The sequence below is a fragment of the Enhydra lutris genome, unplaced genomic scaffold, assembly GCF_002288905.1.
Source record: "Enhydra lutris kenyoni isolate GAN:26980312 unplaced genomic scaffold, ASM228890v2 scaffoldscaffold13, whole genome shotgun sequence".
In the NCBI taxonomy this organism is placed as follows: Eukaryota; Metazoa; Chordata; class Mammalia; order Carnivora; family Mustelidae; genus Enhydra; species Enhydra lutris.
Genome location: NW_019154097.1, coordinates 31,356,406 through 31,384,317, shown reverse-complemented (window position 1 = coordinate 31,384,317; position 27,912 = coordinate 31,356,406). Strand labels below are relative to the sequence as shown.

General features: G+C 48.5%; 1 protein-coding gene across 1 annotated transcript in view; it reads right to left on the bottom strand.

Annotated features, from left to right (window-relative positions):
- The window catches only part of LOC111146261 (multivesicular body subunit 12B), a 179,153-nt gene that overhangs the window by 98,363 nt on the left and 52,878 nt on the right, over positions 1-27,912 (bottom strand). Inside the window, exons 4-6 of the mRNA XM_022501736.1 lie at positions 23,586-23,682; positions 15,686-15,815; positions 11,936-12,058 (exon numbers count right to left, since the gene is read on the bottom strand). Of these exons, the coding sequence (XP_022357444.1) occupies positions 11,936-12,058; positions 15,686-15,815; positions 23,586-23,682 (350 nt within the window). The remainder of the gene's footprint in view (positions 1-11,935; positions 12,059-15,685; positions 15,816-23,585; positions 23,683-27,912) is intronic.

Here is a 27,912-nt window from a genome sequence, read left to right as displayed (position 1 = left end):
CCCACACCCGGTGAGATCTGAAGTCGAGGTTTCTGAACTATTTCGTTTCAAATATTTGATGAGAAAAATCTTTCTTCCTTTTTTTTTTTCTTTTAAAGCACGTTAAAATGAAATAGTTAAGGAGAAATTTTTTCCAAGCAGTTAAAAAAAAAAACCAACAATTTACAACACGGTCTTTGGTAATAATACTAATGAATTCCAGGAGGACGGGCTTCAACCACTCGGCCGCCACCCTCTCAGTGATTAAAGACAGACTTGGAATAACCAGAACGTGAGAAAGGCCGGTGGGGGTGGGCAGCCTCGGATCTGTCAACATGGAGGCCCCGTTTGCCACCAACAAGGCCAATTTTTTGGATGCTTAACTCAGACACTCACACACAGAGAGGAAGGCTCGACAGTTCTAAATAATGGTTATTAATGACTCCCTCCTCTAAAGTGACAAATTACTCCTGAAATTTAGAATCGAAGAGGTATGGAGAGTGAATGAACATGACAGGACACGCGGGCGAGCACAGAGCTCCCGCTTACTCTCGGTGGGGAAGGGCGGACCCCCAGAAAACAAGGAAGGTCCAGGTCCCTCCCATCTGGGCGTCCTGGTGGCCACAGGCCTCGCTCACGCAGGGGTCTCCCAGGACCTCACGCGGGGCAACCAAAGGCAGTAAAAGGCTGTGTCTGTCCCTCCTCGGGGCAAGAAGTGTGGAGTGCTGGGTGCACTGTAACTAGAGGCGAGACCTGGTCCCAAACCCGCCTTTTCTCCGCGTGTGCGGCACCGAGTCCCCTCCGGAGGCCCCTCGTTGGGAACTTGGGGTTGGGCTAGGCAGATGCTCCGAACCCTGGCTTCTGCGGTTCTCTTGGGATTGAGACAAACCAGCAGCGTGACATATTTGCCAATCCTACTCCAAGAGAGAATGAAGGCTGGAGTGGTTTTAACGAAATGCACAATTGGGTGCAATTTCAAAGGACTCAGACACTTCAGGATGGATGCTTGATGTCGACCCGCGAAGATTTAACCGGGTGAAGAAAACGCTTCCGTAGAAAAATGCCAAAAACTATATTCCTTTAAAGCTTCCGAGTTTTCAGTGAAGTTACACCATCCTCGTACCAATTGGCTATTTTTCAAGTCCCTGATTACTTAAAGAAAAAAAAAAACAAAGAAAAAGAAAGGAAACTAACTTCATAGCTGCAGCACCACTCCAAATCGTGGTATTTATTCACTACATTTAAGTTTTATTACACTTGAACCCTGCCATGCCCAAATACCTACCTCCCATATAAAAGAAATGAAGAAAAAAGCGAAGTCTGGGACCCAGGGCACCGCACTTCCATTCCAGATGATCTAGTCTAATCTTATAAACTGAAATATTTAAAGAGTCTCTAAACCTCACTGACCCTACTTTTAAAAAACAAGGAACATATGGGCACTTCTAGCTTTTCATCTTCTTCCAGCCTACTAAAATATCCGCTTTTCCAAAATTCAAGAGCAGGGAGACTGCCAAACTCAGATCCATAAAAGGCTACGTGCGTGAGAGCGCAGGGTGGGCAGGGAACAGTCCGAGCAGAAAACAACAAACCCTAACAAAGAATCAAAGGCACATTCTTCTCCTTCTTGCTCAATCAATCTCAGAAGCCATGGAAAATAATTTATTTAGCAAAATAGAGCAATGACGAATAAGGAGGTGCAATGGGAACCATGGTCTGGAATGGCTTCTGGCTAACGTTTGGTCCCCGGTGAGGCCGTAGGAGACACGGAGGTGAAGTCCCAATACTCGGGCAGGGATAGTGGGACCAGGCTCCGGTCCTGACCCAAGTTCCGATGCTCTGCCCTTGGGCCAGCCACCACCTCTCCCCACTGCAGCTTGCTCATTTCTTAAAGGCTTCGCTCATTCCCATTATGCACCTCACTGCATTGGTTATAAAGATTAAAACGATAGCTATGAAGTGTTTGCACAATGCCTGGCACACGATGCTCAAAAAATTGCAGCTGAAATAATGACCATGATAATTTTATTTATTCTAATAATTGTTAACATTATCATCCAACTGGAAACAAAACATCTGCTTAAGAAAAGATACTCAAGTTGAACGCTACCCTACCCATGGGCAGAAACCCGACCCGAATAAAATTCAAGGGGTCTTTTTAAAAGTTACTGCAAGCACAGGATTTTATTAAATATCCAAATTAATAATTGAAAGCCTGCCTCGAAATAGAACAGCACTGGGGTGGAGGTTGGGGGGGTGGGTAAAATAGTGGGAAATTTCACTTAATGCCCATTTTTACTTTGTTCGGCAGCTAGATTTACACTGAGAGACCCAGGTGAAATATTCCATAGCCCTCCCTGCAAATAGACTGTCAGCTTCCACTCGGATAAAAGGTAAAATATCCTCCCCTAAATGGTCTGGTTCACAAAACCAACCCTAAAGTGAACTGATAAATCTGTTCTGACACACGGAAAACTATTTTCATAATCCTGAAAAAGGCCTTTCTCCAAACCCTGGAGCTTAAACCAAGTGCACAAAGAGCCCGCGTGCACCCTCGAAGCAGGCACGGGAGGAAATCACTCCACATTTACGGCCCTGCTTCCGGGACAACGCCAAGCAGCACGCAGAACCGTCATAACCACCAAGAAAAATTAGACACTCACAGAGTCACAAAAATTACAAAGATACCGCATTTATGAGCAGCAACTACCTTGTCAAAATCTGGTGTATGAGTGAAAGCAAAGAAGGGATGGAAGCTGTATTGACTGGTAGTCAATTCTTCATTAAGTAGAAGCTCTGACTTCCCAAGAAGCCGTATTAAAAATTAATACCAAAAAGTGTATTGCTCAGCCTAAACTCATCACTCATATCCAACACTACCAAACCGTATTCTGATGAAACCCCCTACAGCCTCACTCGGACACCGCTGCGGAGCTGGGTACTGTTGCAAAAGCGGTCGCAGTGCGGGGACACGAGCGTTTTGAATGCTCCCCGCCAGGTCTCTTTCACGCCGCTCTCCCGGCAGCCAGGATACATCACACCACTGGAACCCGCTGGAATCTCGGACTCAGAGACGGCTGCTGGGAGCTGCACCGCCGGGACCCCCTTGGGTACCTGTTCTCAGCTGCCGTCTCTGGCCTGGGCAGACGGGGCCGGGGCCAGCATTCACGGGTCTCCTACAAGGGCGTGAACGCAGACCTCGTGGAGCCTGGGGAAGACAGTGGGCTCCCCCGCGCCCACACGGGCACACTCTGGCCAGTCCGTGGCTCCCGGCTGCTGGCCAGGAGCCTGCAGAGGCCGCACGTGGAGACAGCTGGGACACCTGGGTGGCTGCTTCCCAGCCGGTGACTCTGTGGCCGGCAGCCTTGGGGTGGAGTATGTAAGCCCCAGGCCGCTCACCTGCTTGAGTTCAAATCCTAGCTCTGACTCTCAGTAGCTGCATGAACTTGGGAAAGGGATTTCACCCCCTTGGTCTAAAGTGGATGTGAGGACAGTACCCTACTCACAGAGCTGTTATGAGGATTAAAGTTCTTATTTGTAAAGCACTTGGAAAGTGCCGGACACTTAACAGATACAATGTAAGTCTCTGTTGGCTGGCTGGCTGGCAGAATCAATGGAAGGAGGGACAGATCAATAGATTAATACCTGGTCATATGTATCTAAACCAGCTCACTTTATACATTCAACAGATATGCCAGGAACCCGGTGTTCAAAGGTCCCTGCCATTCTGGGACCAGGCAATGTGTTCATGTGTTTCCACTGAACACATACCGACTTGAGAGGACAGGGTTCAAAGTACTCGCTGAGCTGCCATGCACGGGAGTACAATGTTATCATCTGTATTTCTGTGTGTCTAGCCTTTTCTAAAGCATTAAAGGACAGAAAGGAAACAGGAGAATCCCTGTCATCAATAAGCCAGCAAATCTGGTCATAGGACCAAGCATAAATATATGTAGCAATGACAGGAAAATGTGAAATGCCGAGTTGTCTGGTACAAGCAACTGGAAGAGGGGAAGAGGGGAAACAGTCTGGGCCGGGCTTTCTAGAAGGGGCGAAAGCTATCCCAGGCTGGAAGGTGGACAGGACCAAGCCTCTGCATTCTGGAGTCTGGTCTGCCCCTTCCCGGAGGGCAGCAGCAGGACAGGCCAAGATACATAGCAATGGCCGGAGCAGAGACGGTTCTGGAAGGAGGGTGAGGTGCTCAGGAGTCAAGAAGAGAATCATCTGATTAATACAAGATGATGTGAGAGGTATGTCGGATAATAAGAAGCCAGTGAAGGTTCCAGAAAGTAAAGAGAACATGTGGAAATCTGGAAATCCCAACAGGAGGGCAGGCAACCCGGGGCTTTAAAGTTCTAGGCAAAGAACGTCAAGGTGAGCTACTGAAATAATACGTCAGCCCCTGGAAGCCCAACCTCAAACCTACATTTGATTTAAATCTGTGTTCAGGTCCCACCCCGCGGACGGCCCTTCTCGGAGGCACCCCTGGCTGTTGGAAAGCAGCGGGTGGAAGGGACCAGGGGCAGAGTGACGGGAACTCAAGTCTACAGCGGACCTCTGTGTGAAAACATCTGCAGGAAGTCTTCATCTTCAAAGGGATAACGCAGCCAGGAAGGCTATGAAAATGTGTATCCCATCTTTAAAGTTAAATAAACAAAAATCTGTGTGGTTTTTGTGGGAAGGAAAAGGAAGTCTAATTATCCCAAGTGAAGCCAGACCCACAGTCCTGCCTGGACACGCCCTGTGGGGGTGGGTGGCTCTGAAGGCCCCCGCTGGGACGGCCAGCCCCAAGCCCTCCTTTGGCGGGACCAAGGCGGAGTGCTCCCCAGGGACTCACGTACCCACCCCCCCAACCTGTCTCTTGTTCCTACAGGTGTGAGCTCGGAATCCAGGACACACCGTGCTTACCGTTATGGGGGAGGAAAAGGATCACTGGACTGGGCCCTTGGCTTCTTTTTTTTTTTTTTTTAAGTTTTTTTTTTTTTTTTTTTTTTTTTTTTATTTGTCAGAGAGAGAGAGAGAGAGAGAGAGAGAGAGAGTGCGCGAGCGAGCACAGGCAGACAGAGTGGCAGAGGGAGAAGCAGGCTCCCTGCAGAGCAAGGAGCCCGATGTGGGACTCGATCCCAGGACGCCGGGATCATGACCTGAGCCGAAGGCAGCCGCCTAACCAACTGAGCCACCCAGGCGTCCCTGGGCCCTTGGCTTCTAATCTCACCTTGAGACAGGGCACAGATGACCCTGAGGGACCTTAAAGAAGAGCTTTCAGTTCTGGAATTCCCTCCACTCCCCTGGACTGAGCCTTCTCCATTAAACCTATACAATAGGGAAATCCGCTAGGCCTCCTGACAGGCGGCATCTCCAGTGCCAAGACTTCTGCCCCTCGGTACAGGCGGCAAACACCTCGACGGGGAACCCGGCCTGCCTGACGGGCGCCATTCAATCCTGCTACAACAGGGCAGGTGACACATGTCCTCTGCAGCATAAAGATCATCTTGTGACTGAGTGCTGATGGAGGCTTAGACGACAGGACGCCAGCCGGTATGCCGAGGCTGCCTCCACTTGCTGGCTTACTCTGGGGTTGACCCAGTAGAGAGGTGATCCCACGTCCCCAGGAAGGTGGGGTCCGGGTGGCCGGGGTGGGGGACATCGTGCAGCGGCTCCCGGGCCTCTGACGATGGCTGTGATGGGGGGCGCGCCTGGGCGGGTACGGCCTGAATTCCAGATCCTCGCCGTGTGATTGTCTCTCTCCTTGAGGAAGAGCCATTAACCTTTCAGATGACAGCCCTGGGATCGGAGTGACGGGGCGATTTTTGAGGTCAGCAAGGATCTATGTTCTCAAAACCTGACATCGACATGCAAAAGTTGTGACTCAATCCTGGTGTCCCTGAGAGAAAGACTAAATGCCTGTGACAGATCTTCTGCAATCAAAATGCCCCATTTCCCAGAGTATCTGTCACAGATTGATAACATCCACGCAAAAAGTTAAGTACAATTATGTCTGTCACTAAGAAACAGACTTTGGAACCTGTGACTGACAACTCGCTGGGAGCTGACAAATCACCAGGAGATTACTGCAACAACTCGGGGCAGCACCATGCGCCTCGAAGGGAAGCTCAGCCCCGCCTGGCACTTGGGAGAGGCTCCCCAGAGGCTGAACCTCGCAGGCGGAGGCCAGGGGGCACGCCTCCACTGCTGGCAAAGGACCGTGTGCTCTGGGGCTCTGGGTGGGGTAGGGGGGATGACACTTTCTCCCGGGCCGGGGGGGTTGGTGGGCAATGTCAGGGCAGGATCACATGTACCCGCAGCCTGAGGGGGCAGCTCCTCCTTCAGAAGCACAATGTGCAAGACTCAGGCCAAGGGGAAGGGCACAGCGGAGCTCCTAGAACCATACGTCCCGCCTCTCCTTGGTGGGAGTGAGCCCGGAGTCCACGTAAGCTAGAAATGCCAGCACTCTGGAGTCTGGACTACCTAGTTCGGGTGCACCCAGAAAGGGGCACAATACACGTCCATGGCAGGACACAGACTCAGGGTCAGCACCGCCGGGCCCCCCCCCGCCCCGTGCCCTCCATCCCAGGGAGGGGGCCCCACTGCCCTCCACAGCTCAGAGACACACCCACCCAGCAGCACTGGTAAACGGAAGGGGACCGCGGCCACAAGTCAGATGACGAGGAAGCAAGGAAAGCCACACACGTAGGCCCAGGTGACGAGCTCCCCGTGCTGCACCCCCTCCCACCCACTGCAGCTGCCCGGAGGCACCCTCGGTAAGGTGTCGGCAGGACCTCCCGTGCAGGTCTGTGGAGTCTTTTTTTTAAAGTAGGCTCCACACCCAATGCGGACTCCACTGCGGGGCTTGAACTCACGACCCTGAGATCCAGACCTGAGTTGAGATCAAGCATTGGATGCTTAACTGACTGAACCACCCAGATGCTGAGGGACGTTTTGAGGTTGGGGACAAGATACACTTCTTAAATAAGGCTTATGAAGAACCCCGGCAGCTCTGAAAAAGCCAAACGCTGTTTGGATGCTGCCTGTGGCAGGGACGGGGAGGGGCGGGGCACCACTTCTGAGTGGAGCATCTTCAACGCCATGGGATTTTTGTCTTTGGGGAGTTCTTTCTCCATTTTTGGGGAACACGTTAAGCCTAAATCTGCCACCTTAAAACTTCAGTCCACTTGATCTAATTTTTTGTCTTCTTGGGGCTGCCAACGACCCACTCCCACCTGGAAACCCTTCTCTCTGCTACCTCTTGACCATATGAACACCTGGGGCCCGGCAGCCCTGTCTCTACTCAGAGCAAAACAGCGATTCCTCGTCCCCAAAGTCAGTGCTCAATTTGGTTAACTTTTTAAAAGGGGGGTGTGTAGCAGTGGACGCACCCCTCCTGATGAACCTGACAGAAGTAGGACACTACCTCCCGCGATGTGCCCCACTGGGCACACCAGGCCGCATTCCACACAATCCCAGTTTGGGCCCACCTGGTCACTGAGCACAAATCACTGCTAAGCCAGGGTCCTCGGTTTCATTCTTGTGCAACTGATTTTTTTTTAACCTGGGGGTGGGGGTGAGGGTGGGGGATGAGTCTTTCTCCCATCACCTTTCATCCCCTGCTTCCAGCGGAGTGTTCTAGCTGTAGAGAATGCTGAGTATTGATTCTGTCATTCGGCACATCAGCTCTCCCTAATGACTCTGTGTCATCTGCAAATTTGATAAGCGTGCTTCTGATGTCTTTATCAAGCCACTGCTTCCACCGCTCAGCAAGCCAGGGGGCAGCGGTCCACCAGAGGCCCCCTCCCGGTACGACATGGAACCATTCATGTATCCACACTCTGTGGCAACCGGTGTTCCATCAGTTGTGAGTTCACTTGCCTCCCGGAGCTCTTCCAAACCTCAGAACCAGCAGCAGCAGAACCGTACGTGAGACCCGGTGCGAGAGGGAGGAGCGGGACCTGCTTTGGTTGAAGCGGGAAGGTGCTTCCGCTACCTGCCTTCTGTCCCAAGGCAGTGGCATGGAAGAGCATCAGAAAAGCCCGCATCCGCACGCCAATTGTCTGCTTGTATGTACCAGGTTGACTCGCAAAGCTGAGGCCAGTCCTCGGACAGATGGGCAGAGGGGACCGTGCCTCAGCCCCAAGGCCAGTCTATGCTGCGCAGGGTGCGCAGAGCAGACAGGCAGAGGGTGGAGCAGCACGGATGCCCAGAGAGAAAACAGGGGCTCCCCACTCCTGGGGGAGGTGGCAAGCCCGTCTTGCTTGGAAATGGTCAGGAAATGTGTGCAGAGACGTACGCATGTGAGACGAAGCATCACTGGCCAAGGAAGAAGAGCTCTGCTGAGACACGTCATCCTGTCTTTTGCCGTGAACTTGACCAAACACTGAATCTGAGTCACTGGATACAGCCAAGGGGCTCCCTCACCTCTCCAGCGGCCCAAGCATTCTGAAAGGACAAGCCCAGATCTGGCTTCCCAACTAGCATTCTCTGCAACAACAGGAAGGAAACAGGCAGGAGGCACTTGTTCCTGGGGCCAGCACCTGCCTCTGGAGAGGACTGGGAGGTCCTCAGGTGATGACTCATTAACTCTGGAAAAGTCCACCAAACCAACCATACCTTTTGCCTGACATAAGCTGGGGATAACAGCTCTCCAAAAAACGGCACGGAATTCTTTGAAAGATGAGTAACAACATAAGCAATGGAGGTAGAGCACAGGTTTTTAGCTTTTGAGACAAAAGCCTGAGCTCAAGCAGGCAACAAGGTCTGCTACTGTCCCCTCCCTTGGTCCCTTGTAGTCCCCCCACCCAGGGATTTGCTGAGCAAAGGGCCTGCTGTCCCTGGCTGGGAACCAGCTTGTTAGTCTTCCCGGCCACCTCCAAATCTGGTCAGTAGAGGGCGCTGCATCACCGCACACGCTCTCTCTAGCCCCGCTGTGCCACGGGATCCGCGTCCACACAAAAGACCACACTTGAAGTATTTCTTATGCTTATGCTCTAGTCAGAAAAGGACCCAAGGAGTGCTCAGAGACTCAGGAGTAGTCGGGGTAGGGGGCGGGCCTGCAGCACAGGGTCCCAGGCTGTTGGAGAAGCATTTGCTGCAAAACTGAACACATGTCTGGATCTGGGTGGGGCGCTAGGAGGTAACAGGCACTGGACAGGGTTCCTGCCCTCAAGGAGTTCACAACGTGTCCACAACCCAAGGTGAAGGCATGATGGCTGAGAAGAAGCGTTGGGAGAGGAAAGCCCAGCCCAGATCCAACCCCAGGGTGTTCAGGGAAGGCTTCCTGGGAGAGGAGGTTTTTGAGCCGCCATCTAAGGCACGGGATTTGAGACACACCATCGTATGGCTGTCCACATGAGCAAAGACACTGCAACATGAAAAAGCAAGGGAAGAAGAGACTACCAGTTTAAAGTCTGAAGCTTAGGGGTGAGGAAGAGAAGGAGGTCACGGGAGCTGGATTTGGAAGCCTTCAGCCGACGGGCCCACTGCAGACCGCCACACAGGAAAACAAGCATCACCCACAGCTCACCACCACCAGAGAGAAAGCTATCTGATTCCTCTGCTGGGGAGAGGACAGACCCAAAGCCTCAAGGAAATAAGATGCTCATCGTTTCATAAATCTGCAGTGGAAATTTTGAGTGAAACATCAGCATTTCATTTTTTTTTTTTTTAAGTCAAAGGTACTGGATAGGAAAATACAAAAAGCAAAGACAACAACACCCCCTTTCCTCCATACATTAGGAGGCTCACAGAGATGTGCATGCCACCTAGAAAGGATTGACTAGCAAGAGAGGAAAGCTGGGGACAGAAGGTGGCGTTTAGCCGGAAGCATTAACATAACATTTAATTATCCTTCCGCATACCAGTGGATTTAACCCAGTGACACGGGAATACATTTTATTTATTTATTTTTAAAGATTTTTTATTAGAGAGAGAGAGAGAGAGAGAGACAGAGATAGTGACAGAGAGCACCAGCAGGGAGGAGAGGGAGAAGCAGACTCCCCGCTGGGCAAGAAGCCCAACTCAGGACTCTGAGATCATGACCTGAGACGAAGGCAGACACTTAACCGACTGAGCAACCCAGGTGCCCCAGGAATACACTTTATATGGGCTATTTTGACATCTGTTTCATTTGGCAAGTAAAACAAAACTGATCCAACTTCCTTGTAGCCCTTGTAAACCACGAACTGTACAGCAAGCGTTTTGCATAAAATATATAAACCTTATAAACCTTTTGTTCGGACGCACTACCTTCAGTTCCGCTCGGCTTCCCGTGGCCTGTGTTCTAGGGCCCTCTCGCTTCAGCTGCTAGTGACCGTGCTCTCTTTCGGCCTGGCAAGCTTCTGGAGAGGTTGCGCTTCCTGCTTTAACTGGGAGAAGCAGTTTTCTTGATTCAATAGAAAGTTCCAGCCTGCCCGGAGGTGGGGCCCAAGCTTAGGCCCTTCCAGACCATGTGATGTCAACAGGCAGCAGCTGTAACCACTCCGGGGCTATGGGCCTGAGCCGACCCCGAGCGCAGGTGATGGGCCTGAGCTGACCCTGGACACGGGCAATGGGCCTGAGCTGACCCCCTGCACAGGTGAGTGACCGCAGCTGTGCCGATGCTCTGGGTATTGAGAAAGGACCATGAAAATGCTGACCTGAGCTGTGTTAGTCCTGTACCCCTAAACTGGAGACACGCCACTGTCACCCTGAGACTCTGAACAGCTCACCAGCTCTTGCTGGCTCTTCATGCCAAAGCGAGACTGAAAACTGCTTGTCAAGTTCCAGGCGATTCTGAGGAGTCAAGCTCAAGTATCAGTGGGTTTTCGGAACTATCGAAAGAAAGACCAGACTGTCTTTATGGGGGGGTGTCCCAAAGGACAGAGTTCCCTGAGCTCCTGGGTCATGACAGTGGCGCTCTTCTAAGGGGGGTGGACGCTCAGCTAGGGGAACAGCGCGCAGAGACCAGGTGGCCACACCACCCGCTCCTCAGTACCTCCTCGTGTGTGGTGGGGTTTGTGGGGCCCTGGAGGTGCCCCACAGTCTGCTCCTTACAGACACTGTTCATCTCTGTTCGCCCACGTGAGAGCTTTTAGACACATTCTCGTTTATGCTACATCCCTCCCCAAACAGCAGGGCCTCGCCAATTCTTGTTTTATTTACTTTTGTAATGCCTTTCTCAAATGTAATCCCTCATTGCTGTTCCTTGCCCTCAAATAATTCACTATAGTAAGGCCCAGGTTTTTGTTATTATCATTATTGAACTATAGTGGACACACATGTTATATTAGTTTCAGGTACACAACATAGGAAATTGACAATTCTCGACGTTACGCAGTGCTCACCACGAGAAGTCAGTGCTGAGAGCTAAGTGTTCTTTTTATTTGATAGGATGCTTTTTAACCACCTGCTTTTCACAGAGACCACGACTACCTCTATTACAACTGAAATCAGGTGACCAGTTTGCTCACCTAAGTTTCTTTGTGGAATTATTGAAACCAACACCTCCTGAAAACCTCCTCACTCTTCTCTCATACCCAAACTACCCATTTCTTAGTTTGTAGCTCAGTGGGAAAAGAAATGATATGAACATGAACAAAATGACTTACCAGCCCTCAAAGGAGTTGTTGGCCAAGGCAGAGAAGGAATTCTCTCTTCTTATGGCCAGTGTTCCCAACCACGTGGCTACAAGTCACATGTCTGTGTGTAGCTACGAGCTCTTTAGAAGAGCAAAGCCAACTGAACGTCACATATTCTGCTATCTTAGGAGCAGAATATGTACAAGATAGAATATGGATACAAGATAGCATTCTAACTGGATCTTTAAAAATCTTTAAAAAAAAATCTTCTCTAGCAAGTTTTTAGTTTTTGTTTGCAGTTTTTAGTAGATGCTAAGGGGAAGTGTTCAAAACGTTACATAGTGAGACTCAAGACCACATCACTGTAACACCCCTAACAGCACCAGACACCACCGATGAGGCCTCACCTGGGGAGGTTGGGGGCCGGGGTGGAAGCAGCTGATGACTGGGAAGGCGTTGTGGGTTGAGATGAGTCATGATTCCTCGGTACTTTGCCCATTCGGTACCAGATCCCCATGCTGTTCAGTTCCCTTTGGGAGAAGAGAGAAACTGTCATAGTGTGGTCCAGCACGAAGCATTTACCTGAGCAACAAAAGCAAACCAGCTCAGTTAAAAGAATCACAGCCTCAAATGCCCGGGAGACTGCTCTTGCCCACAAAGATCCATTCTATCACCACTGTTTGTGGTCTGGGTGTTAGAGTTCAGAGCCTAATGTGAAGTCGACTGTCCCAACAAGTCAGGCTCTCATTCTTTACCTGCCCTGGAGCCAGCAGACTTCCTACCACCCTATTGACATTTTCCTTGGTTCTCAGTCTTCAAAATTCTTTTGATTTTGCCACTACATTATGCATAATTCTGTAATAATCCACTTCAAGTCTTTTCTGTGGTTACGGTGAGACAGATGGGGGCAACAATGGGCAAATGGATGCATGTGCTTTTTTTTTTTTTAAGATTTTATTTATTTGAAAGAGAAAGAGAGAGTGCATGAGCAGGAGTAAGGAGCGTAGGAAAGGGACAAGCAGACTCCCCTCTGAGCAGGGAGCCCGATGTGGGCTCCATCTCAGGAGCCCAGGATCATGACCTGAGCTGAAGACAGATCCTTAAGGACTGAGCCACCCAGGTGCCCCCCTGTGCCAGGCTTTTTCCCTATGACGGGAATTAGCGCCACCCTGCTCAAGGACACGTCCCAACTTCTGGATAAACTCCTACGGCCTGGATGTCACCTGCATTTGGCCTCATTCGCAGGGGCAGCTGGTGAGACCTCTTCAAAGCACAAAGCCTGAGGCATGTGCCCCATGAACCATTACAAACAAGAGCGGCCACAAAAGGACTCAACAGATGCCACATCGGGTCTCCTGTTCCCTGATGTGCCACCCCACCTGGTTAGGAGTGTTTATGAGACAGGTTTGGTCTTAGGAACTGGAATGGGATTATTTTAGCCACATCCAACTTAAAACTTCTCAACTGCCCCCATAGAACTGCATTTCGTCAAACGATGAGGGCAGATTTATTCAGTGGAGACGTCTAGTAACTTCTCAGTACATGACAGGAACTATTCTAAACCATGATCACGGCTCATCAGATGGCTGATTCCATCCCACCTCAGCAATGGCCCCGTTGTCCCAGCCTTGGAGGGGCTATTCTCAGCCTGAGGTTTGTCTCCCCCAGCCAACAACTCTGAACTCTTGCAGAGTAATGTATATGCTCATTTTCAAGAAAAAGGTGACTCAGAGTTCTGGACACTGTCCTTTTTCCTTCCTTAAAAATAATACTGGAATTGTCTTCTTCTGAAAAGGAATTTTTTGCCCCGAGAGGATACAAAATCTGCTTTATTTAGCTATCTTTTCAAAATGATATGAGAGAAAGAAGGTTCTAGTTTTGATTATCAAGACTTATGGTAACAATCTATTCTTTAGAATTGTTTAAACTGATTAAAAATTGAGTCTTTTAAAGGACTATAGCTTGTAATTAAAAATACACATAGTGATGAAATTAGACTTTAAAAATTCATTATTAAATTGTTGGTTTCTACTATTTATATGTAAATGGCTGCTTCTAGGTACCTGAAGTACAGTCATTCTCTTAACTGTTTCCTCCTCCTGTAATGCTCTTTATATAATTAGTTTAAACCATGTTGCAAAACAGGACTTCGGAGTGTGGAGGGAGGCGATCACAGAATCCTGAGACGGAGCACTCAGATTCCACAGCCAAATGGTCTAAAGGAACTATCGTGCCCCAGGATGAAAACCATCTGTTCCCGTGACACCTGCTCCCAGGACCTCCACACAAACACCACACCTCTGGGCCATCACCCACGGCAAAAGGCCCATGGAGAAAGGCCCAGTTTGTAGAGTGAAGACCTAGGTTCAAGTGAACAAGAAGCAAAACAGAGCACAACCCAGATCCAGAGGCCACTGTGAAAGCCAAGGAGGGGAGCACACCCATGGGGACAAGTGGGGGGTACCTGCAGAGCTGGCCAGGGAGAGAGGGATGCCAAAAACCATCTAGGGGACTCATTAGTTTGAGAGACCTGAGTTTCAGTTCCAGTTGAGAGACTCAACATCCAGTTAACTGAATGTAATGAGTATCTCTAATCTTCTGGGCATCCAGCATCCACTCACCCCTCTTTTTGACTCTGCCTTCTTCCTTCCATATTTGGGGGGGGCAGTCAACCCCTCAGTCCTAGCCTCTGGGTTCCAATGGAGCCAATCCCATTTCTAGCTCAGTTCTGGTTTCTCAGACAATGCACAGGACTTCAGTGAGATCAATCAAGATCAGTTAGACTGAATTCTAGAACCCGTCTGAATTATCAAGAACACAGACTTGCTCTTGCCTCAGAAACTGAACCTGAAGGAAAAGTAGGCAGAACTCCCACACCACCACTAGTCGGCTCATCAAGGGAGAACATGTAAAAGAATGGGATCCACCCTATGGAATCAGAGCAAGGAGGTAAACAGGGGGAAACCAGATCCTAGTGATGTCCTCTGAGCACCTAGCTCAAGCCACACCTGAAGCCATCCTGCCCCTGAACTCTGCTGTTAGGCCAGCCAACGAATTCTTCCTTTTGCTTGAGCCAGCCTGGGTTGTGTTTCCGGTCACTTACAAGAGTCCAGAGTGAAATCCTGAGATTCCCTGTACTTCGTATTTACAAAACAGCTACAGAGCTGGGCCCGTGCCTAGTACTGGGGCTACCGGGTAAATAAGACACAGTGGGCCTAGCCCTCAGCTGCCCCCTGCTTCTCAGGGAAGATGAACATCAGACTGAAGGGTGCAGAAGAAATTATCACGCAGTCATAGGAGACTCATGTTTCTTCCTGACTCAGACCCTCCAGCGACTCTCCAGTGTGCCTGGGATAAAATCCAAATTGCCTCTGTTGTTGTATGAGGTCCTGCTAACCGCTCACCCCAACGCCCGACTCAGCCTTGCTCACCCACGTCAGCCACACTGCGCTGCTTTCTGCTCCTGAACACGCCACACCTATTCCCATCTTTACACCTTTTCTTCTCATGAGCCTAAAAGGCTCTGCCTTCAGATTTCTGCATGGCTGGCTTCTTCTCGGCATTTGCATCTCTGTCCCATGTCACCACCCCCCACCTCCCAGGCACCTCGCTGAAGCAGGCTCCATTCACTGCTGTGTTTTATTTTTGCCACTAACTGAAATGGTCTCACTCATTTATTTCTTGTTTGTTGCTTGTCTCCCCTCTTAGAATACTGATTCCAAGAGAGCTGGTCTCTGCTGGCTCCTCGACCATCATATCCGGGGTCTTTGGCCCAGGGGTACAAACGGGTGTTCCTCAAACCCTAGTGGGGATAAAGAAGCAATGCAGAGACTGGAGGCCGAGCGGGCAAAAAGGAGAGGACACCTGGACTTTCAGGTATGCAGCAAGGCCCCTGAGGAGCCTGAAGGACGAACACACAGAAGGACAAGGGAAGGAAAGGCCCTTCGCAGGAGCGAGCTTCATGCGCAAAGGCACAGAGAGGTCAAGAGCTCAGTGTCTGGACTGGCGGCAGCATTAGCGGGAAGAGCAGCGATGAGAGCTCAGGCCAGAGAGGCAGGTGGCCCAGAGCCCCGTGGGTCACACAGTCTCATCCAAGGGAGTGACCTGAGCTCTCTCGTCAAGAGAGAAGAGATGACATCCGTGTGACTAAGACTTACCCGATAAATGTGTACTGAGGAGGGGCCTGCTTGGTCCGGCCCATGATCCGAATGTCACAGATAGCGGCTTCAGTTGAATCCCGTGGGATAAATTTAATGCACAGCCTCTTTTTTCTAAAAGCCAATTCCTCTGAAGAAAAGGACAACAAGAAAAGGTGTGAGTTGTCCAGAGATGCCAGCATCTCTATCCTGAATGTCTCCTGTCACGTCCCCTTCCTGGCGGCAGGAGCGACTAGCCAACTGAGTCGCTGGGCTGTGGCCTCCTGCCCTCCACAGGGTGCCCAGGCTGTGACTACAGAGTGGGCACCATTCGCCCCGCTCCTGCATTTGGGACCTGACCCCAGTCCCCCCTGCCGGGAAGGGCTCCCAGGGGCATGCAGAGCCAGAAAAAACCCATGAGGCTGGCTTCCAAAGCCCACACCCACAGTCTGTTCACCGCTCACGCCATCAGGGACAGACACACAGACACCCTGAGTATTAACACTTTATGCCACGTGGACTTTTCTTTTTTACTTTTTATTACAGAGATTTTCACACATTCCCCAAAGTGGGGAGAACAACAGAGTGAATCCACTTGTTCCCCTCATCTAGTTTCAACATTGTGGACAGCAGACAAGCTGCTCGCTGGCAAGTTTTGCTGGAGGATTTAAATGAATCCCCACACCATGTCATGTCACCCACCAATGTCTCAGTAAGCATCCACGGCCGACAGTCTGTTTGAACGTGACCAGTAGGCTGCGATCACACCCAAGTGAATGAACAATGACATCGCCTAGTAGACAGTCTACATTCAAGTTTCCTCCATTGTCTCCAAAATACCATTTAACTATGGCTTTGCCTCGATCAAGATCGAAATGACATCTATGCCCCGGATCTGGCTGGTAGGCCTGTTAGGCCTGTAGTCCTTTTTCCTCTGTAACAAACTCTCTACCCTCCCCTTTCCTTCAGGCCACCGGAACATTGCTGAAATTGGGTCCTTAACCTGTATTTCCTGTGAACTGGCAGTTGGAGCAAAAGACTTGATTAGATGCAGGTTAGATTATTTCTTTTAGGTAGGAAGGCTTCACAGGCGGTGCAGAGATGTCCATAGGCGTCCTGTCATGAGGCACAGCGTCCAGCTCTTTTACCCTGCAGGGGTTCCGGTGGGTTCGGTCTGGTAACGTGGGCTGTGAAGTCCCCAATGACCATTCTTTGGGCAGTGTTTTCATCCCCTGATGACCACTGCCTAGATCCATACTCTAATTAAAATTTTCAAAATGGTGATTTTTAAAAATTTTTTAATTTTTTAAATTTCTTTTTAGTGTTCCAGAATTGTTTATGCACCACACCCAGTGCTCCATGCAATACGTGCCCTCCATAATACCCACCACCAGGCTCACCCAACCCCCCCCCCCCCCCCCCCCAAATCCTCAGATTGTTTTTCAGAGTCCATAGTCTCTCATGGTTCATCTCCCCCTCCAATTTCCCTCAACTCCCTTCTCCTCTCCATCTCCCCATGTCCTCCGTGTTATTCCTTATGCTCCACAAATAAGCAAAACCATATGATAATTGATGCTCTCTGCTTGACTTATTTCACTCAGCATTATCTCTTCCAGTCCCGTCCATGTTGATACAAAAGTTGGGTATTCATCCTTTCTGATGTAGGCATAATACTCCATAGCATATATGGACCACATCTTCTTTATCCATTCGTCCATTGAAGGGCATCTTGGTTCTTTCCACAGTTTGGCGACTATGGCCATTGCTGCTATGAACATTGAGGTACAGATGGCCCTTTTTTCACTATATCTGAATCCTTGGGGTAAATACCCAGTAGTGCAATTGCAGGGTCATAAGGAAGCTCTATTTTTAATTTCTTAAGGAACCTCCACACTGTTTTCCAAAGTGGCTGCACCAACTTGCATTCCCACCAACAGTGTAAGAGGGTTTCCCTTTCTCCACATCCTCTCCAACACACGATATTCTAATTCTGTGATTTCTTCTGGAATTTATTAGCTGGAATTCTTCTATGTAAACAGTAACTTTTCTTCTCCAACTACTTGGTCTCCCTGATAAAGCTTCGGTACCAGAAAGGAAAGATAGATACGTGATTCTTTGCTTTTACTTAGTAAGTCTTAAAGCAATGAGCTGGTGATTTAGCGAACTCCAATGCTGACCAACCAGGTGTTTTGTTGTTGTTGTTGTTCATTTGTGGTTTTTAAATATGAATTCCAATCAATTCCAATCCACTGGATGCATGAGTCAGGTGTACCTGGGTTGAAGTCCCAACTCTGCCAACAGTTCTACGATCTTAGGCAAGTGACTTAATTTCTCTGAGCCTAGGTTTCATTGTCTGTAAAAGGGACTTACTAAAACCCTACCCCAAAGGGACATCAGGTGGATGAAATGTGATAACACATCATATGCTTCTCCTAGCCCAGCGCCTGGCACATAGTAAGTGCTCAATAGGGCATAGCCATGAATGCTCTTATCATCATAATTACCAGTAAGCCTCCAGTGCACAATTTATGTCAGCGTTTGGCATTGACTTTCAAGACCTTTCACTTCCGGGGCAGGAAGTAAGCACACTCAAATCAGACCCCGAGCGGGGAGGGAAGCACAGTCACGCCACTGGTCTTGGCTTGACCAAAGGGAGATTACCGTCAGTGGTGGTGTCTTATCGCTGACTGAGGGGAGGGTGTTTTTTAAAGAGCCAGGTAGAATCTCAGAAACTTGGTGGGTTCTATTCCCAGGCAAGGAAACTGAGGGCTAGATCAGATCTATGAGCTATGACTAATAATGTCCTGAATGCAGACCCCAGACATTGTACCCTATGAGACAGGGACGGTATCCTGGGGGAAAACATCCATACCAACAGTGCACCTTCAAAAATATGAGCTGGTAAGATCAGACTTGGGAAAGTGTAAAGAAGGTAGACCTTCCCTCATAGAAATGGAAACAGGTCTCTTACTTGCTTTTGCCATGCTGCTCTTTGCTCTTTTCCTCCGTCTACAGCAACTCGGGGTAGAAGGAGCCACTAATTACACATGCTTAAACAGGCCTAATTTTAAGTAAACATATTATATAGAGTCAATAGAAATGTGTTCAGTCATGCTAATGAACACACAGAAAGGATACAACACTTTACTAAAACAAACAGTCTTCCAGTGTTTAAGTACTGTGTGGATAGCAACAAACTATTTTAAATTCATTATAAGAGTCTCATCTTCTTGGCTGACTTTATAAAATCGGGGCCTTAAAGCACGGAGGCTGCACAGAGCTGACCACGGGTTCATCCGGTCAGCCTGGCTTACCCTCCCCACTGGGGACGGGCTCCAGGAAATGACCATACAACCCGAAATGAACGGGCGGCCCTAAACCCACCCTCCTTGTGTGATAAGATGCTTATGGGTGATGCCAGGACCTGCCCTCAGAATGTCCACAGGGAACAACGATCATGGGGAAGAGCCTTCCCACCCAGGATCACTGGGGTCCCAACACAACTAGACCACAGGCCCGGGCAGGAGGCCTTGGGCCTCCTCCCTTAACTGGTTCAACAAATTAAGAGGAAAATGCAGAATGGGGAATCCCCTGTGGCTCTAGAGTCTATCAATATGAAGACATTATAAGTCAATTAGTTGTCAAAAATGAACACCAATGCAAATTTTGAAACTAAGAAAAGCACGAGGGAGAAGTGAGAAATTAATACAAGTCTACGAGTCAATTTTGGTTCCCAGGCAGACAAGTCATAAAAGAGTAAGCAAAGGCAGCAAGCAAACACTTGCGAAAATGTTCAGTCTTGCTAATAAATGATGACATGAAAATTAAATAAAATTAGAATAGTAAAACTGAATAAAAATTTAAAACCTAAGCTGGCAGGCCTGTGGAAAACAGGCACAAGCCTGTATCATTAGTGGCATCGTGAACTGGTATTTCTGGAAGTTAATTTGGCAAGAGAGAATAATAAAGCTTATCTTTATGGAGCCCATCCTCTGAGCAAGGCACCGTGTGTGCTGGTGTCTCCGGTGATTCACAAATGAATTAAACACAGATCTTGTCCTCAAAGAGAAAGGTAAGTAGTGAGGATGTCCAGAAAACACGGAAGTGGCTAAAACGCAAGCTGAAAGCAACATTGGGAGGTAGATACCAATCCCCCCATTTAACAGATAGGGAAACTGAGGCCCCGGAAGGTGAAGTCATTCACTTGGGGAACTAAAGCTGTGAGTGGCAAAGCCAGACTCAATCTTAGGTGAGTCTGACTGAGGAGTCCAAGTGCTTCTCCCCTGCCCCCCTCCAGGCCAAGCTGCAATGTATCGCGTCAGAGTTGGGGTGGGAAGTGAGAGACAGAATCTATTACTTCCTTTGGCTTTTGGCCACTGTGACCTGTGGTGCTTCCCTCCCTCCCTCCTTCCCCTGAATGTGTGCTGTGCCGGGTGTGAGGGAAAGCAGCAAAGAAGGCAGATAGTCCCTGATCTCTGACTGATGAGAGAGAGCTCTGATTATGTTGTGAGGCAACTCCTTGTTTGCAGGACTGAGTCACCCACCAGACTAAGCCCCTGGAGGGAAAGGCTGGCATCTCAGTCAGTCGCCTTCTCTCGCAAAGCCTGAGGTGCCTGCACGAGGCATTCATCAATCCCCACTGACTGTTAAAGAGAGAGAGGGCTTGCTGGAAACTGGTAGTTGGGGGTCAGAGACAGTTTCATGCAGAGGGCAGAATTAAAGCTCACCCTTGAAAGATATGAAGTGTGGACACTCAGAGTTGAGGGAAAGGGCTTTTCAGACAGGGGAAAAAACAACAAAGCAAATAAGTAGGTCAGGAAAGAAACAAGGGTGAAGAGTGCACAGTGAGTGCCTCAGTTTGGGTAAAGAAGGGGGTACTTGAAAAGATGAGGAAGACATTTGTAGAGGAAGGCTGGAGCCGACTGTAGAGGACCTAAGACCCAGCAGCCTCCAGTACTTAGAAACTCGTCACAAGAAAATCCTTCAAGATCGATACACACCTAAACTGGTTAATAGATTCGACACCAAATCCTATCTAAATCCCAGCTAGCTGCTTTGCTGAAATGGACTAAGCCTAAGGTTCAGATGGAAATTCAACGGACCCAGACTAGCCAAAATAATCTTGAAAAAGAAGAATGAGGGTGGAAGACTCATACTTCCTGGTGTCAAAACTTGCCACAAAGCTAGTCATCAAGACTGTGTGCTACTGGCATGAGGAAAGACACGCAGATCAATGGAAGAGAAATCAGAGTCCAGAAACAAACTCACATCTATGGTCAGCTGGTTTCCAACAAGGATGCCAAGACAATTCCATGGGGGAGAGAATAGTCTTTTTAACACATGGCGCTGGAACAACATGACTGTCACATGCGAAAGAAGAAAGGTGGATCCCTACCTCACACCACATGCAGAAGTGAACTCAAAGTGGAGCAAAGATGTAAGTGTAAGAACGAACTCTATAAAGCCCTCAGGAAATAAAACCATGGGCATAAGTCTTGGTGACCTTGAATTAAGCAATGCTTTCTTAGGTATGACACCAAAACCACATGCAACAAAGGAAAAGCGTAAATGAGCGGATCTCCATCAAAATAAAAAGCTTGCGTATTTCGAAGGACATCAAATGACAAGAAAACCCATGGAAAGGAAGAAAATTTTGCGAACCATATAATTGAGAAAGGGCTTATATCTAGAATATGTTCCAATATTTATAACTCAATAATAAAAAAGACAACCCAATTTAAAATGCCAGAGGATCAGAATAGACATTTCTCTGCAGAAGATATACAAACGGCCAGCAAGCACACAAAACTCTGCTCAACACCACTAACCATCAGGAAATGCAAGTCAAAACCACGAGGGACCACTTCATGCCCAGTAAGACAGACAGAACAGTAAAATGTGTCAGCGGAGATGCGACTCACTGGCGCCCTCACACACTGTGGTGGGTATGTAAAATGGTGTGGCTCCTTTGGAAAATGGTCTGGCAGCTCCTCTAGAAGGTAAATAGTTACCATAAGACTCTGGCAGTTCCACTCCTAGGTCTGGCCCCACGAGCAATGAAAACACATGTCCCCACAAAAGCCTGAAGGTGAACGTTCACAGCAGCACTAGTCACAACAGCCCAAAGTGGAGGCAACCCGAATGTCCTCCAGCTGAGTGGACAAGCAAGACGCAGGAGTCCGTACAACAGACTCTGACTTGGCAATAGCAAGGCATGAAGTACTGACCCACACCACAGCAGGGACCTGCCTTGAAAACATTATGCCTTGTGAAAGAAGCCCATCACGAGAGACCACATGCTGTAGGATTCCATTTGCATGGAATGTCCAGAATAGGCAAGTCTGTAGGGAAAGGAGTTCAGTGGTTGTCCAGGGCTGGGAAGGGGTAGATAGGGGAGTGTTAGAGAGAAATGGGGAGTGATGGCCAATGGGTGTAGGGTTCTTGAGGGGTGGGTGTGTGATGAAATGTTCTAAAATATCAATTGTGGTAATAGTCACACAACTCTGTGAATACCTTAAAAACCACTGAATTGTATACCTTGAATGGGTAAATTAATGGTATGTGAATTATATCTCAATAGAACTGTTACCAACCACACCTGATGCATAAATACATCAAATCTAACTGTAAAAGGCACTTAAACACATGCCGTGACAGGGCTGTGTGGTGGTTAATGCTAGGGCTAGAGTTAGACTCCCGTGTGTCCTCTCGTGACGCCCCCGCTTCCAGATGCGTGACCGTGGATAAATTCTTCAAATCCTCAGCAGTTACTGTGTCCCACTTTCTTCACATGGGATGGATATAACAACACCCATCTCCAAACGGGAGTCCCCTGGAGAGCCAGTGACATCAGGTACGTAAAGCATTTACCACAGGCTTAGCGTCTGGTACGTCACCTACCATGTATCAGCTAGCACGAGTAGTAGCTAATACATAGGATAACAAGTAAAAGCACAATGTCCAAAAGTGAGAGGACTATGAAGAAAATAAAAACATGCAATACAACGGACTCAGCTTGTCTCGTGAAAATAACGGCTGTGCGGCTTCTGTGTAGTTACACCCAGTCTGGTCTGTATGAAATGCTAGAGAGAAAACAGCGGATTATGGGTCCAAAATGGGGCTAACCATGGAAACACAAGGGATGCGTGACAGAGAATGAGATACAGGATTTCATAACTGAATCATGTGTAATAAAGGAAGGATTCCTTGTCTTTGTTTTTCACATACTGCTTCACTGCTGGTGCCATCCTAAAACTGGTGACGGTAATTAAAAATAAAACAAGTTGAGTTAAATCAGAATGAGGAGGCTCAAATATCCAGAGGTTTTCCGGCATGATTTCAGAGCCAACAGGCATGACAAGATCCCTCCAGGATCCTGAAGAAGCTTTGGCTGGTCAGTGATTTTGCTTCTGCTCGCCATGGTTCAGGGTCAGAGCACTCACTCAAATTCGAGCCTGTGTCCTCTAAGGCGCAGTCTTCCTGGTTCTGGCTTTTCTTGTGTGCTCCATGAGCCAAAAATAAGGACATTATTGCACTTATATTCCTTGGACGTCTTTGATTTTTTTTTTTTTCCTTTTGTTTGTGGGTCTTGTGCTAAGCTTGGCTTCCGCAACACCAGAGGATGGACCGAGTGGGGATGGCAACCAGTCTCACCGGTCCGTTCCTGAGTGAGCCGAGTCAGCAGGGAGCCCGTTCTAAGAGAAAAGGACATTCTGCTCCTTTACATGCTCCTTCCCAGAGCGCCGCAAACTCCTCAGAGAACCAAGTCAGGCACACCGCACGAGCAGGAGGGTTTAGTCACGGGCGTGCAGCAAGGCCCCCTAAAATGTTCCTGAAGAAAAATGCACATACAAACCACCTAAAAATACCCCTGGAGGAAGAAAAGTCCCATTGTGCCGAGTGGTACCAAAGGGAGACTCACGTGTGTCCATCGTCTCCTGAATTGGGATGAAGCCTACGGGCAGAGTGTCCTTGATGTCAATGAGCTTCATATCCACTAACACGTTCCCTAAATGACTCTTGGGAAGAAAGAAAAGAGATACAGACTATTAATCTGAACAGCCCTGTGGTGGGTTTGCCATTTTGGCTTCGAGATGCATATTTAACACAATGACTCATGCAGCTTTACGACAGCAGGTTAATTAGAGTAGGTGCCACTTAATGTTCCCCAGTGGCTACGCGGTGACTCAGGGGCCCCCGGGAAGGAGCTTCATCTGCCGCACCTCCGTGCCACTCACTCAGACACGGCTCTGGTTAGCTAGACGGCGACCTGGGAGACGCTCGAGACAGAACCCAACAGAGGGCAGCTGCGCGTGCGTCCTGGGACCAGGCTGCCACTCGGCCTGCGGCATGGGCTGCACATTCCCGGGGCAGTCGCTGCGGCCAGAGAGAGCGCGCAAAGCCTCCCAGAGAACCAGTCATGCTCCTAGGTGATTGCCCATCTGTGTACTGACACACCTTTCAGTTGCTAGATACGATTCTGTAAAATCCTAGGAACTGTCAACTCATACAGACTGGAAAGCTCTGCTGCCTCCATATCACACATCTACTAAAATGACATGCACAAGGGCCTCTTACAGTCTCTACTTAGTGGTAGCATAGGGGGTCCACAGCGCACGCGTTCTGTAACCAGTGCAAAAATATCTTTTGTAGACAGCACGCACCATCATGTAATTGCACAACAGCAACCTCTGCAAACACACCGGCATTTGCAGCCCACGGTTCTGGTTGAAATGCTCTGTGCCAACACTAGCCTGGATGGCTGATCAGGGACTTCTGACCCTCTGAACTCTGCGCTATTGTCTCTCTTGGCTGCTCTCTCTTTTCTTCCCTACCGATTGGTAATGGCCCATGTGTGAGGTTCTTTCTTCACTATCTGTCTCCCCATGACAATTCAAGGGCCACAAGGACCAAAACTGTCTGTTGCTACTCGACCCCCAAGCTTAGCACACTTCTCGGCATACATGCTCAATTATTACCTACCTCAATTATTACCTATTAAAATATACCTACTGAATAGTGTAACATTTGGGGGTACATTTTCAACTGGGTGGGCCAGAACTGGAAATCAAATTGGATTTGCTTAGACGACAAACCTCAACTATAACAATAAAAATGGAAGTATTCTTCATAAATACATTATAAACCCGAAAGCGCACAAATGAAATAAATTCTTCAAACTTCACTACAAAGGTCACTGTGTCAAATGTCAACTGTGACCGGGCTTTTATGGCCCTGTTGTCACAAACCCATTTCCTTCTCTCATATCTCTCGCGTTTGATGACTATTTTCTATTATTGCATTTCAGGTAGCTTGGTCTCAGGGAAACAATGCACACGGCTCAGCGCTGCACGTGGAAAGCGGAACCTTAACTAATGCAGAATAAATCTCTGACCGTGTAGAAGAGGTTTGAACCGTTAACCTAACTTGAAAACATCAGCTGCTTTCAGAATTGCCAGATCTAATCTATCATAATTTTTTTCTTTCCTGGCAGTTGCTTTTCCGTGTCATCGCTGCTTTCTGCATTGAGAAATTAACAACTGGGTATGTTTTTCTGCCCCGTAGATGGATAGGCATTCATCAATATCCTTCTCAAATGTCTTCTACTTGACAAGTTGGGTTTTACACAAGTCAACTGCAAACCACTTAGCGACCTCACCTTCCACACTCTACAAATGTCCCTGATCATAAAACCAGAACATCAGTGGTGTGGCCATTAAAAAAAAAAAAAAAAAAAAGGCATCGAGAACCCTCCCACGCATACAAAACGGGACGCTGCACTGTCCAAGATTCCCGCAGCCCAAGTGCAGTCCCTCTGCACACGGGGCTGCTGCTCTACTGGGTTTAATACGGTGGGTCTGCGACATCATTAATTTTGCTTGTTCCTCTCCCCTCCCCCATCCCGTGCTCTCTTTCATTTCCTCCTCATAAATATGAAGAACGTATTCCCAATCCTTGTTGAGCAAATGATTCATGCCAAAAGCCCAATATGCACTGACTCAGGGTATTTATACTGTCTCTGGTAGCCAGTATTTGCTAGTATACTGTAATTATTTCTGACAACCTTGCATTTAAGGTAGCCACAGATAACCAACTTAATATTCAAATGTTCATAAATCCTTCTGTTTAATATCCTCCCTACTTAATCTATGTACATTATTATTACAGGTAATGCAGAAAGTACAGGGCATGAAAAGTGCAATTAATCTCGATCCTTCCCCAGGAAACAATGTCACTCCAAAGCCAGGTTTCTGTATTAATAGCATTACTGGGGGAAAGGAATTTAGGTTCCAAAGGAGTGTCCCCAAACTCCTACACTGGGAGTCTCGAGCTGCCTAATTAAGAATCTGTCCAGTCTTGAGATCCCACATCCCTCCTCTACAGTTGTAAAAATATACGCTATGCAAAGTCCTGGTTGTGACAGCAGGGCCGGGACAGACCGGCTGTAGTAGATTAAAATATGCCCGTTCCTACCGTGCTCCTGGGCTGGCAAGTGGGTCCCTGCCACCCCCCTGAATGGATCCCTCTGGGTCTCACTAAAGGACTCAGTCGTTCTTCTTCTGAAAACAGAATGCACCGACTTTCCGTCCTCCTTCAGAGGGGAGGCAGAGACCTCCCCCACTGCCCTCATCCTCCTCCCCCAGCCCTTCCCCGCACCTGCCCCACCCGCTTGGGGTAAGGCTTACAAATGAGCATTCAACATCATCTCTTTCTGTTCAACAAATGCCGATGAACTCGATACATTTTCTACAATATGTTTATGCAGGACCCCCCGAATTAGCAAGTACTGGTGACTTCTGTCATTTTTAGACTTGTCACTGTCCCCAACTCCAAGGGATCAGGACTCTCTTGGCCTAGACTACCAATACCCCACAGCTTTCAGGGGAAGTGCAAAACAAATCTCCCAAACATAAAACAAAACAAAAAACCCAAAAAAAGCCAGAAATCAAAAACAATCAAAGGGATCGTGGCTGTCCTGTGAGGCCACAGCCGGGAACTGCAGCTTCAGGCAGGAGAGGTGGGCCTGAGCAGAGATCAGTAACGAATGCCAATGCCGTGAGACCACTGGGCACATGAGTTGTTCAAATCCTCGGGACTTCGTCCTGGCTTCCCTGAGCGGCAGTGAAGGCACTGACCTGTGCAGCGGGCAGCCAGCACACAGAACAGAGGTGACGAAAGCTAAAAATATCAACAGTTTCAAAAACAGGTTTGGGTCAACTCCAGGGACAAAGGGGCATGAGAGTGCCCTGCGTGTGGGTATGGATGCAGGGGCGGAGGAATGGAGCAATGAGGGGGGCGGGGCGGGAACTACCCCTAACTCCTCAAGCCCCCAGCTGGAAAGGCAACCCGGCTTCCAGACTGTTCCTCAGCGTCTCCTCGGGCTGCACGATGAGCCCCAGGGACCTGCTCAGGCTCATTACAGGCTCAGCAGCCACCTTCTCGCCTATATGAGAAGGATTTCTAGTGTTTAGTGCGAGGACTGTCCCTGCCCCATTAGAAACTCTGTACTTTACAGCAAGCATATATTACTCTCATAATTAGGGGGGAAAATTAAAGCAATGACTTCTCCCCCAGTCCTGAATACATTAGGAATAATTTTCCTAACAAAGACTTATCAGTAAACAACAGGAACGGCTGGTGGAAGAGAGTGCAAGCCAGAGGACCACGTGGCTGTCTGTGTCCAGACAACACCGACGGGCCACAAAAGGGCCCTGGGATAGGACCATGGGCTGTGTCATATGTGATGGGGACGAAAACTTACTGTTTCCCTTTCACACATCTGAATGAGGATGTCTGAAAATTTTTTTTCTTTTTAAACCATGAGGATATATCACTGGCATAATAAAATTTGTAAAAATAAATTAACAAAAACATTCTTCCAGCCATTTTTTTTTTTTTTTTTTTTTTGCATTAGAAAGAGCCAATAACATTTAGGCCCAAAATAATATGTCACCCCTGAAAATGAAAAGCTGACTGCTCCGTGTTTGGGGCTAGGGAAGACAAGTGACCTTGGACAAGCACAAAAACTCTCTGATCTCAGGAAAAGAGCTAATACTTCCAAGAGATTGTCTGAGGATGGGAGAGGCTTATTCACAGAGTGCCTAGGTCAGGCCTCCTTCCCAGTCGATCTGTGCAAATCCTCATGAAAGCTACTTCCCTTTTTTCCTAAGCCGCTTGTGAAAACATTCTGTTGGAAAAGTCTTAATAGATAGCTTTAGAATGTCCTAATTTATGGGCCCAAGAGTTCA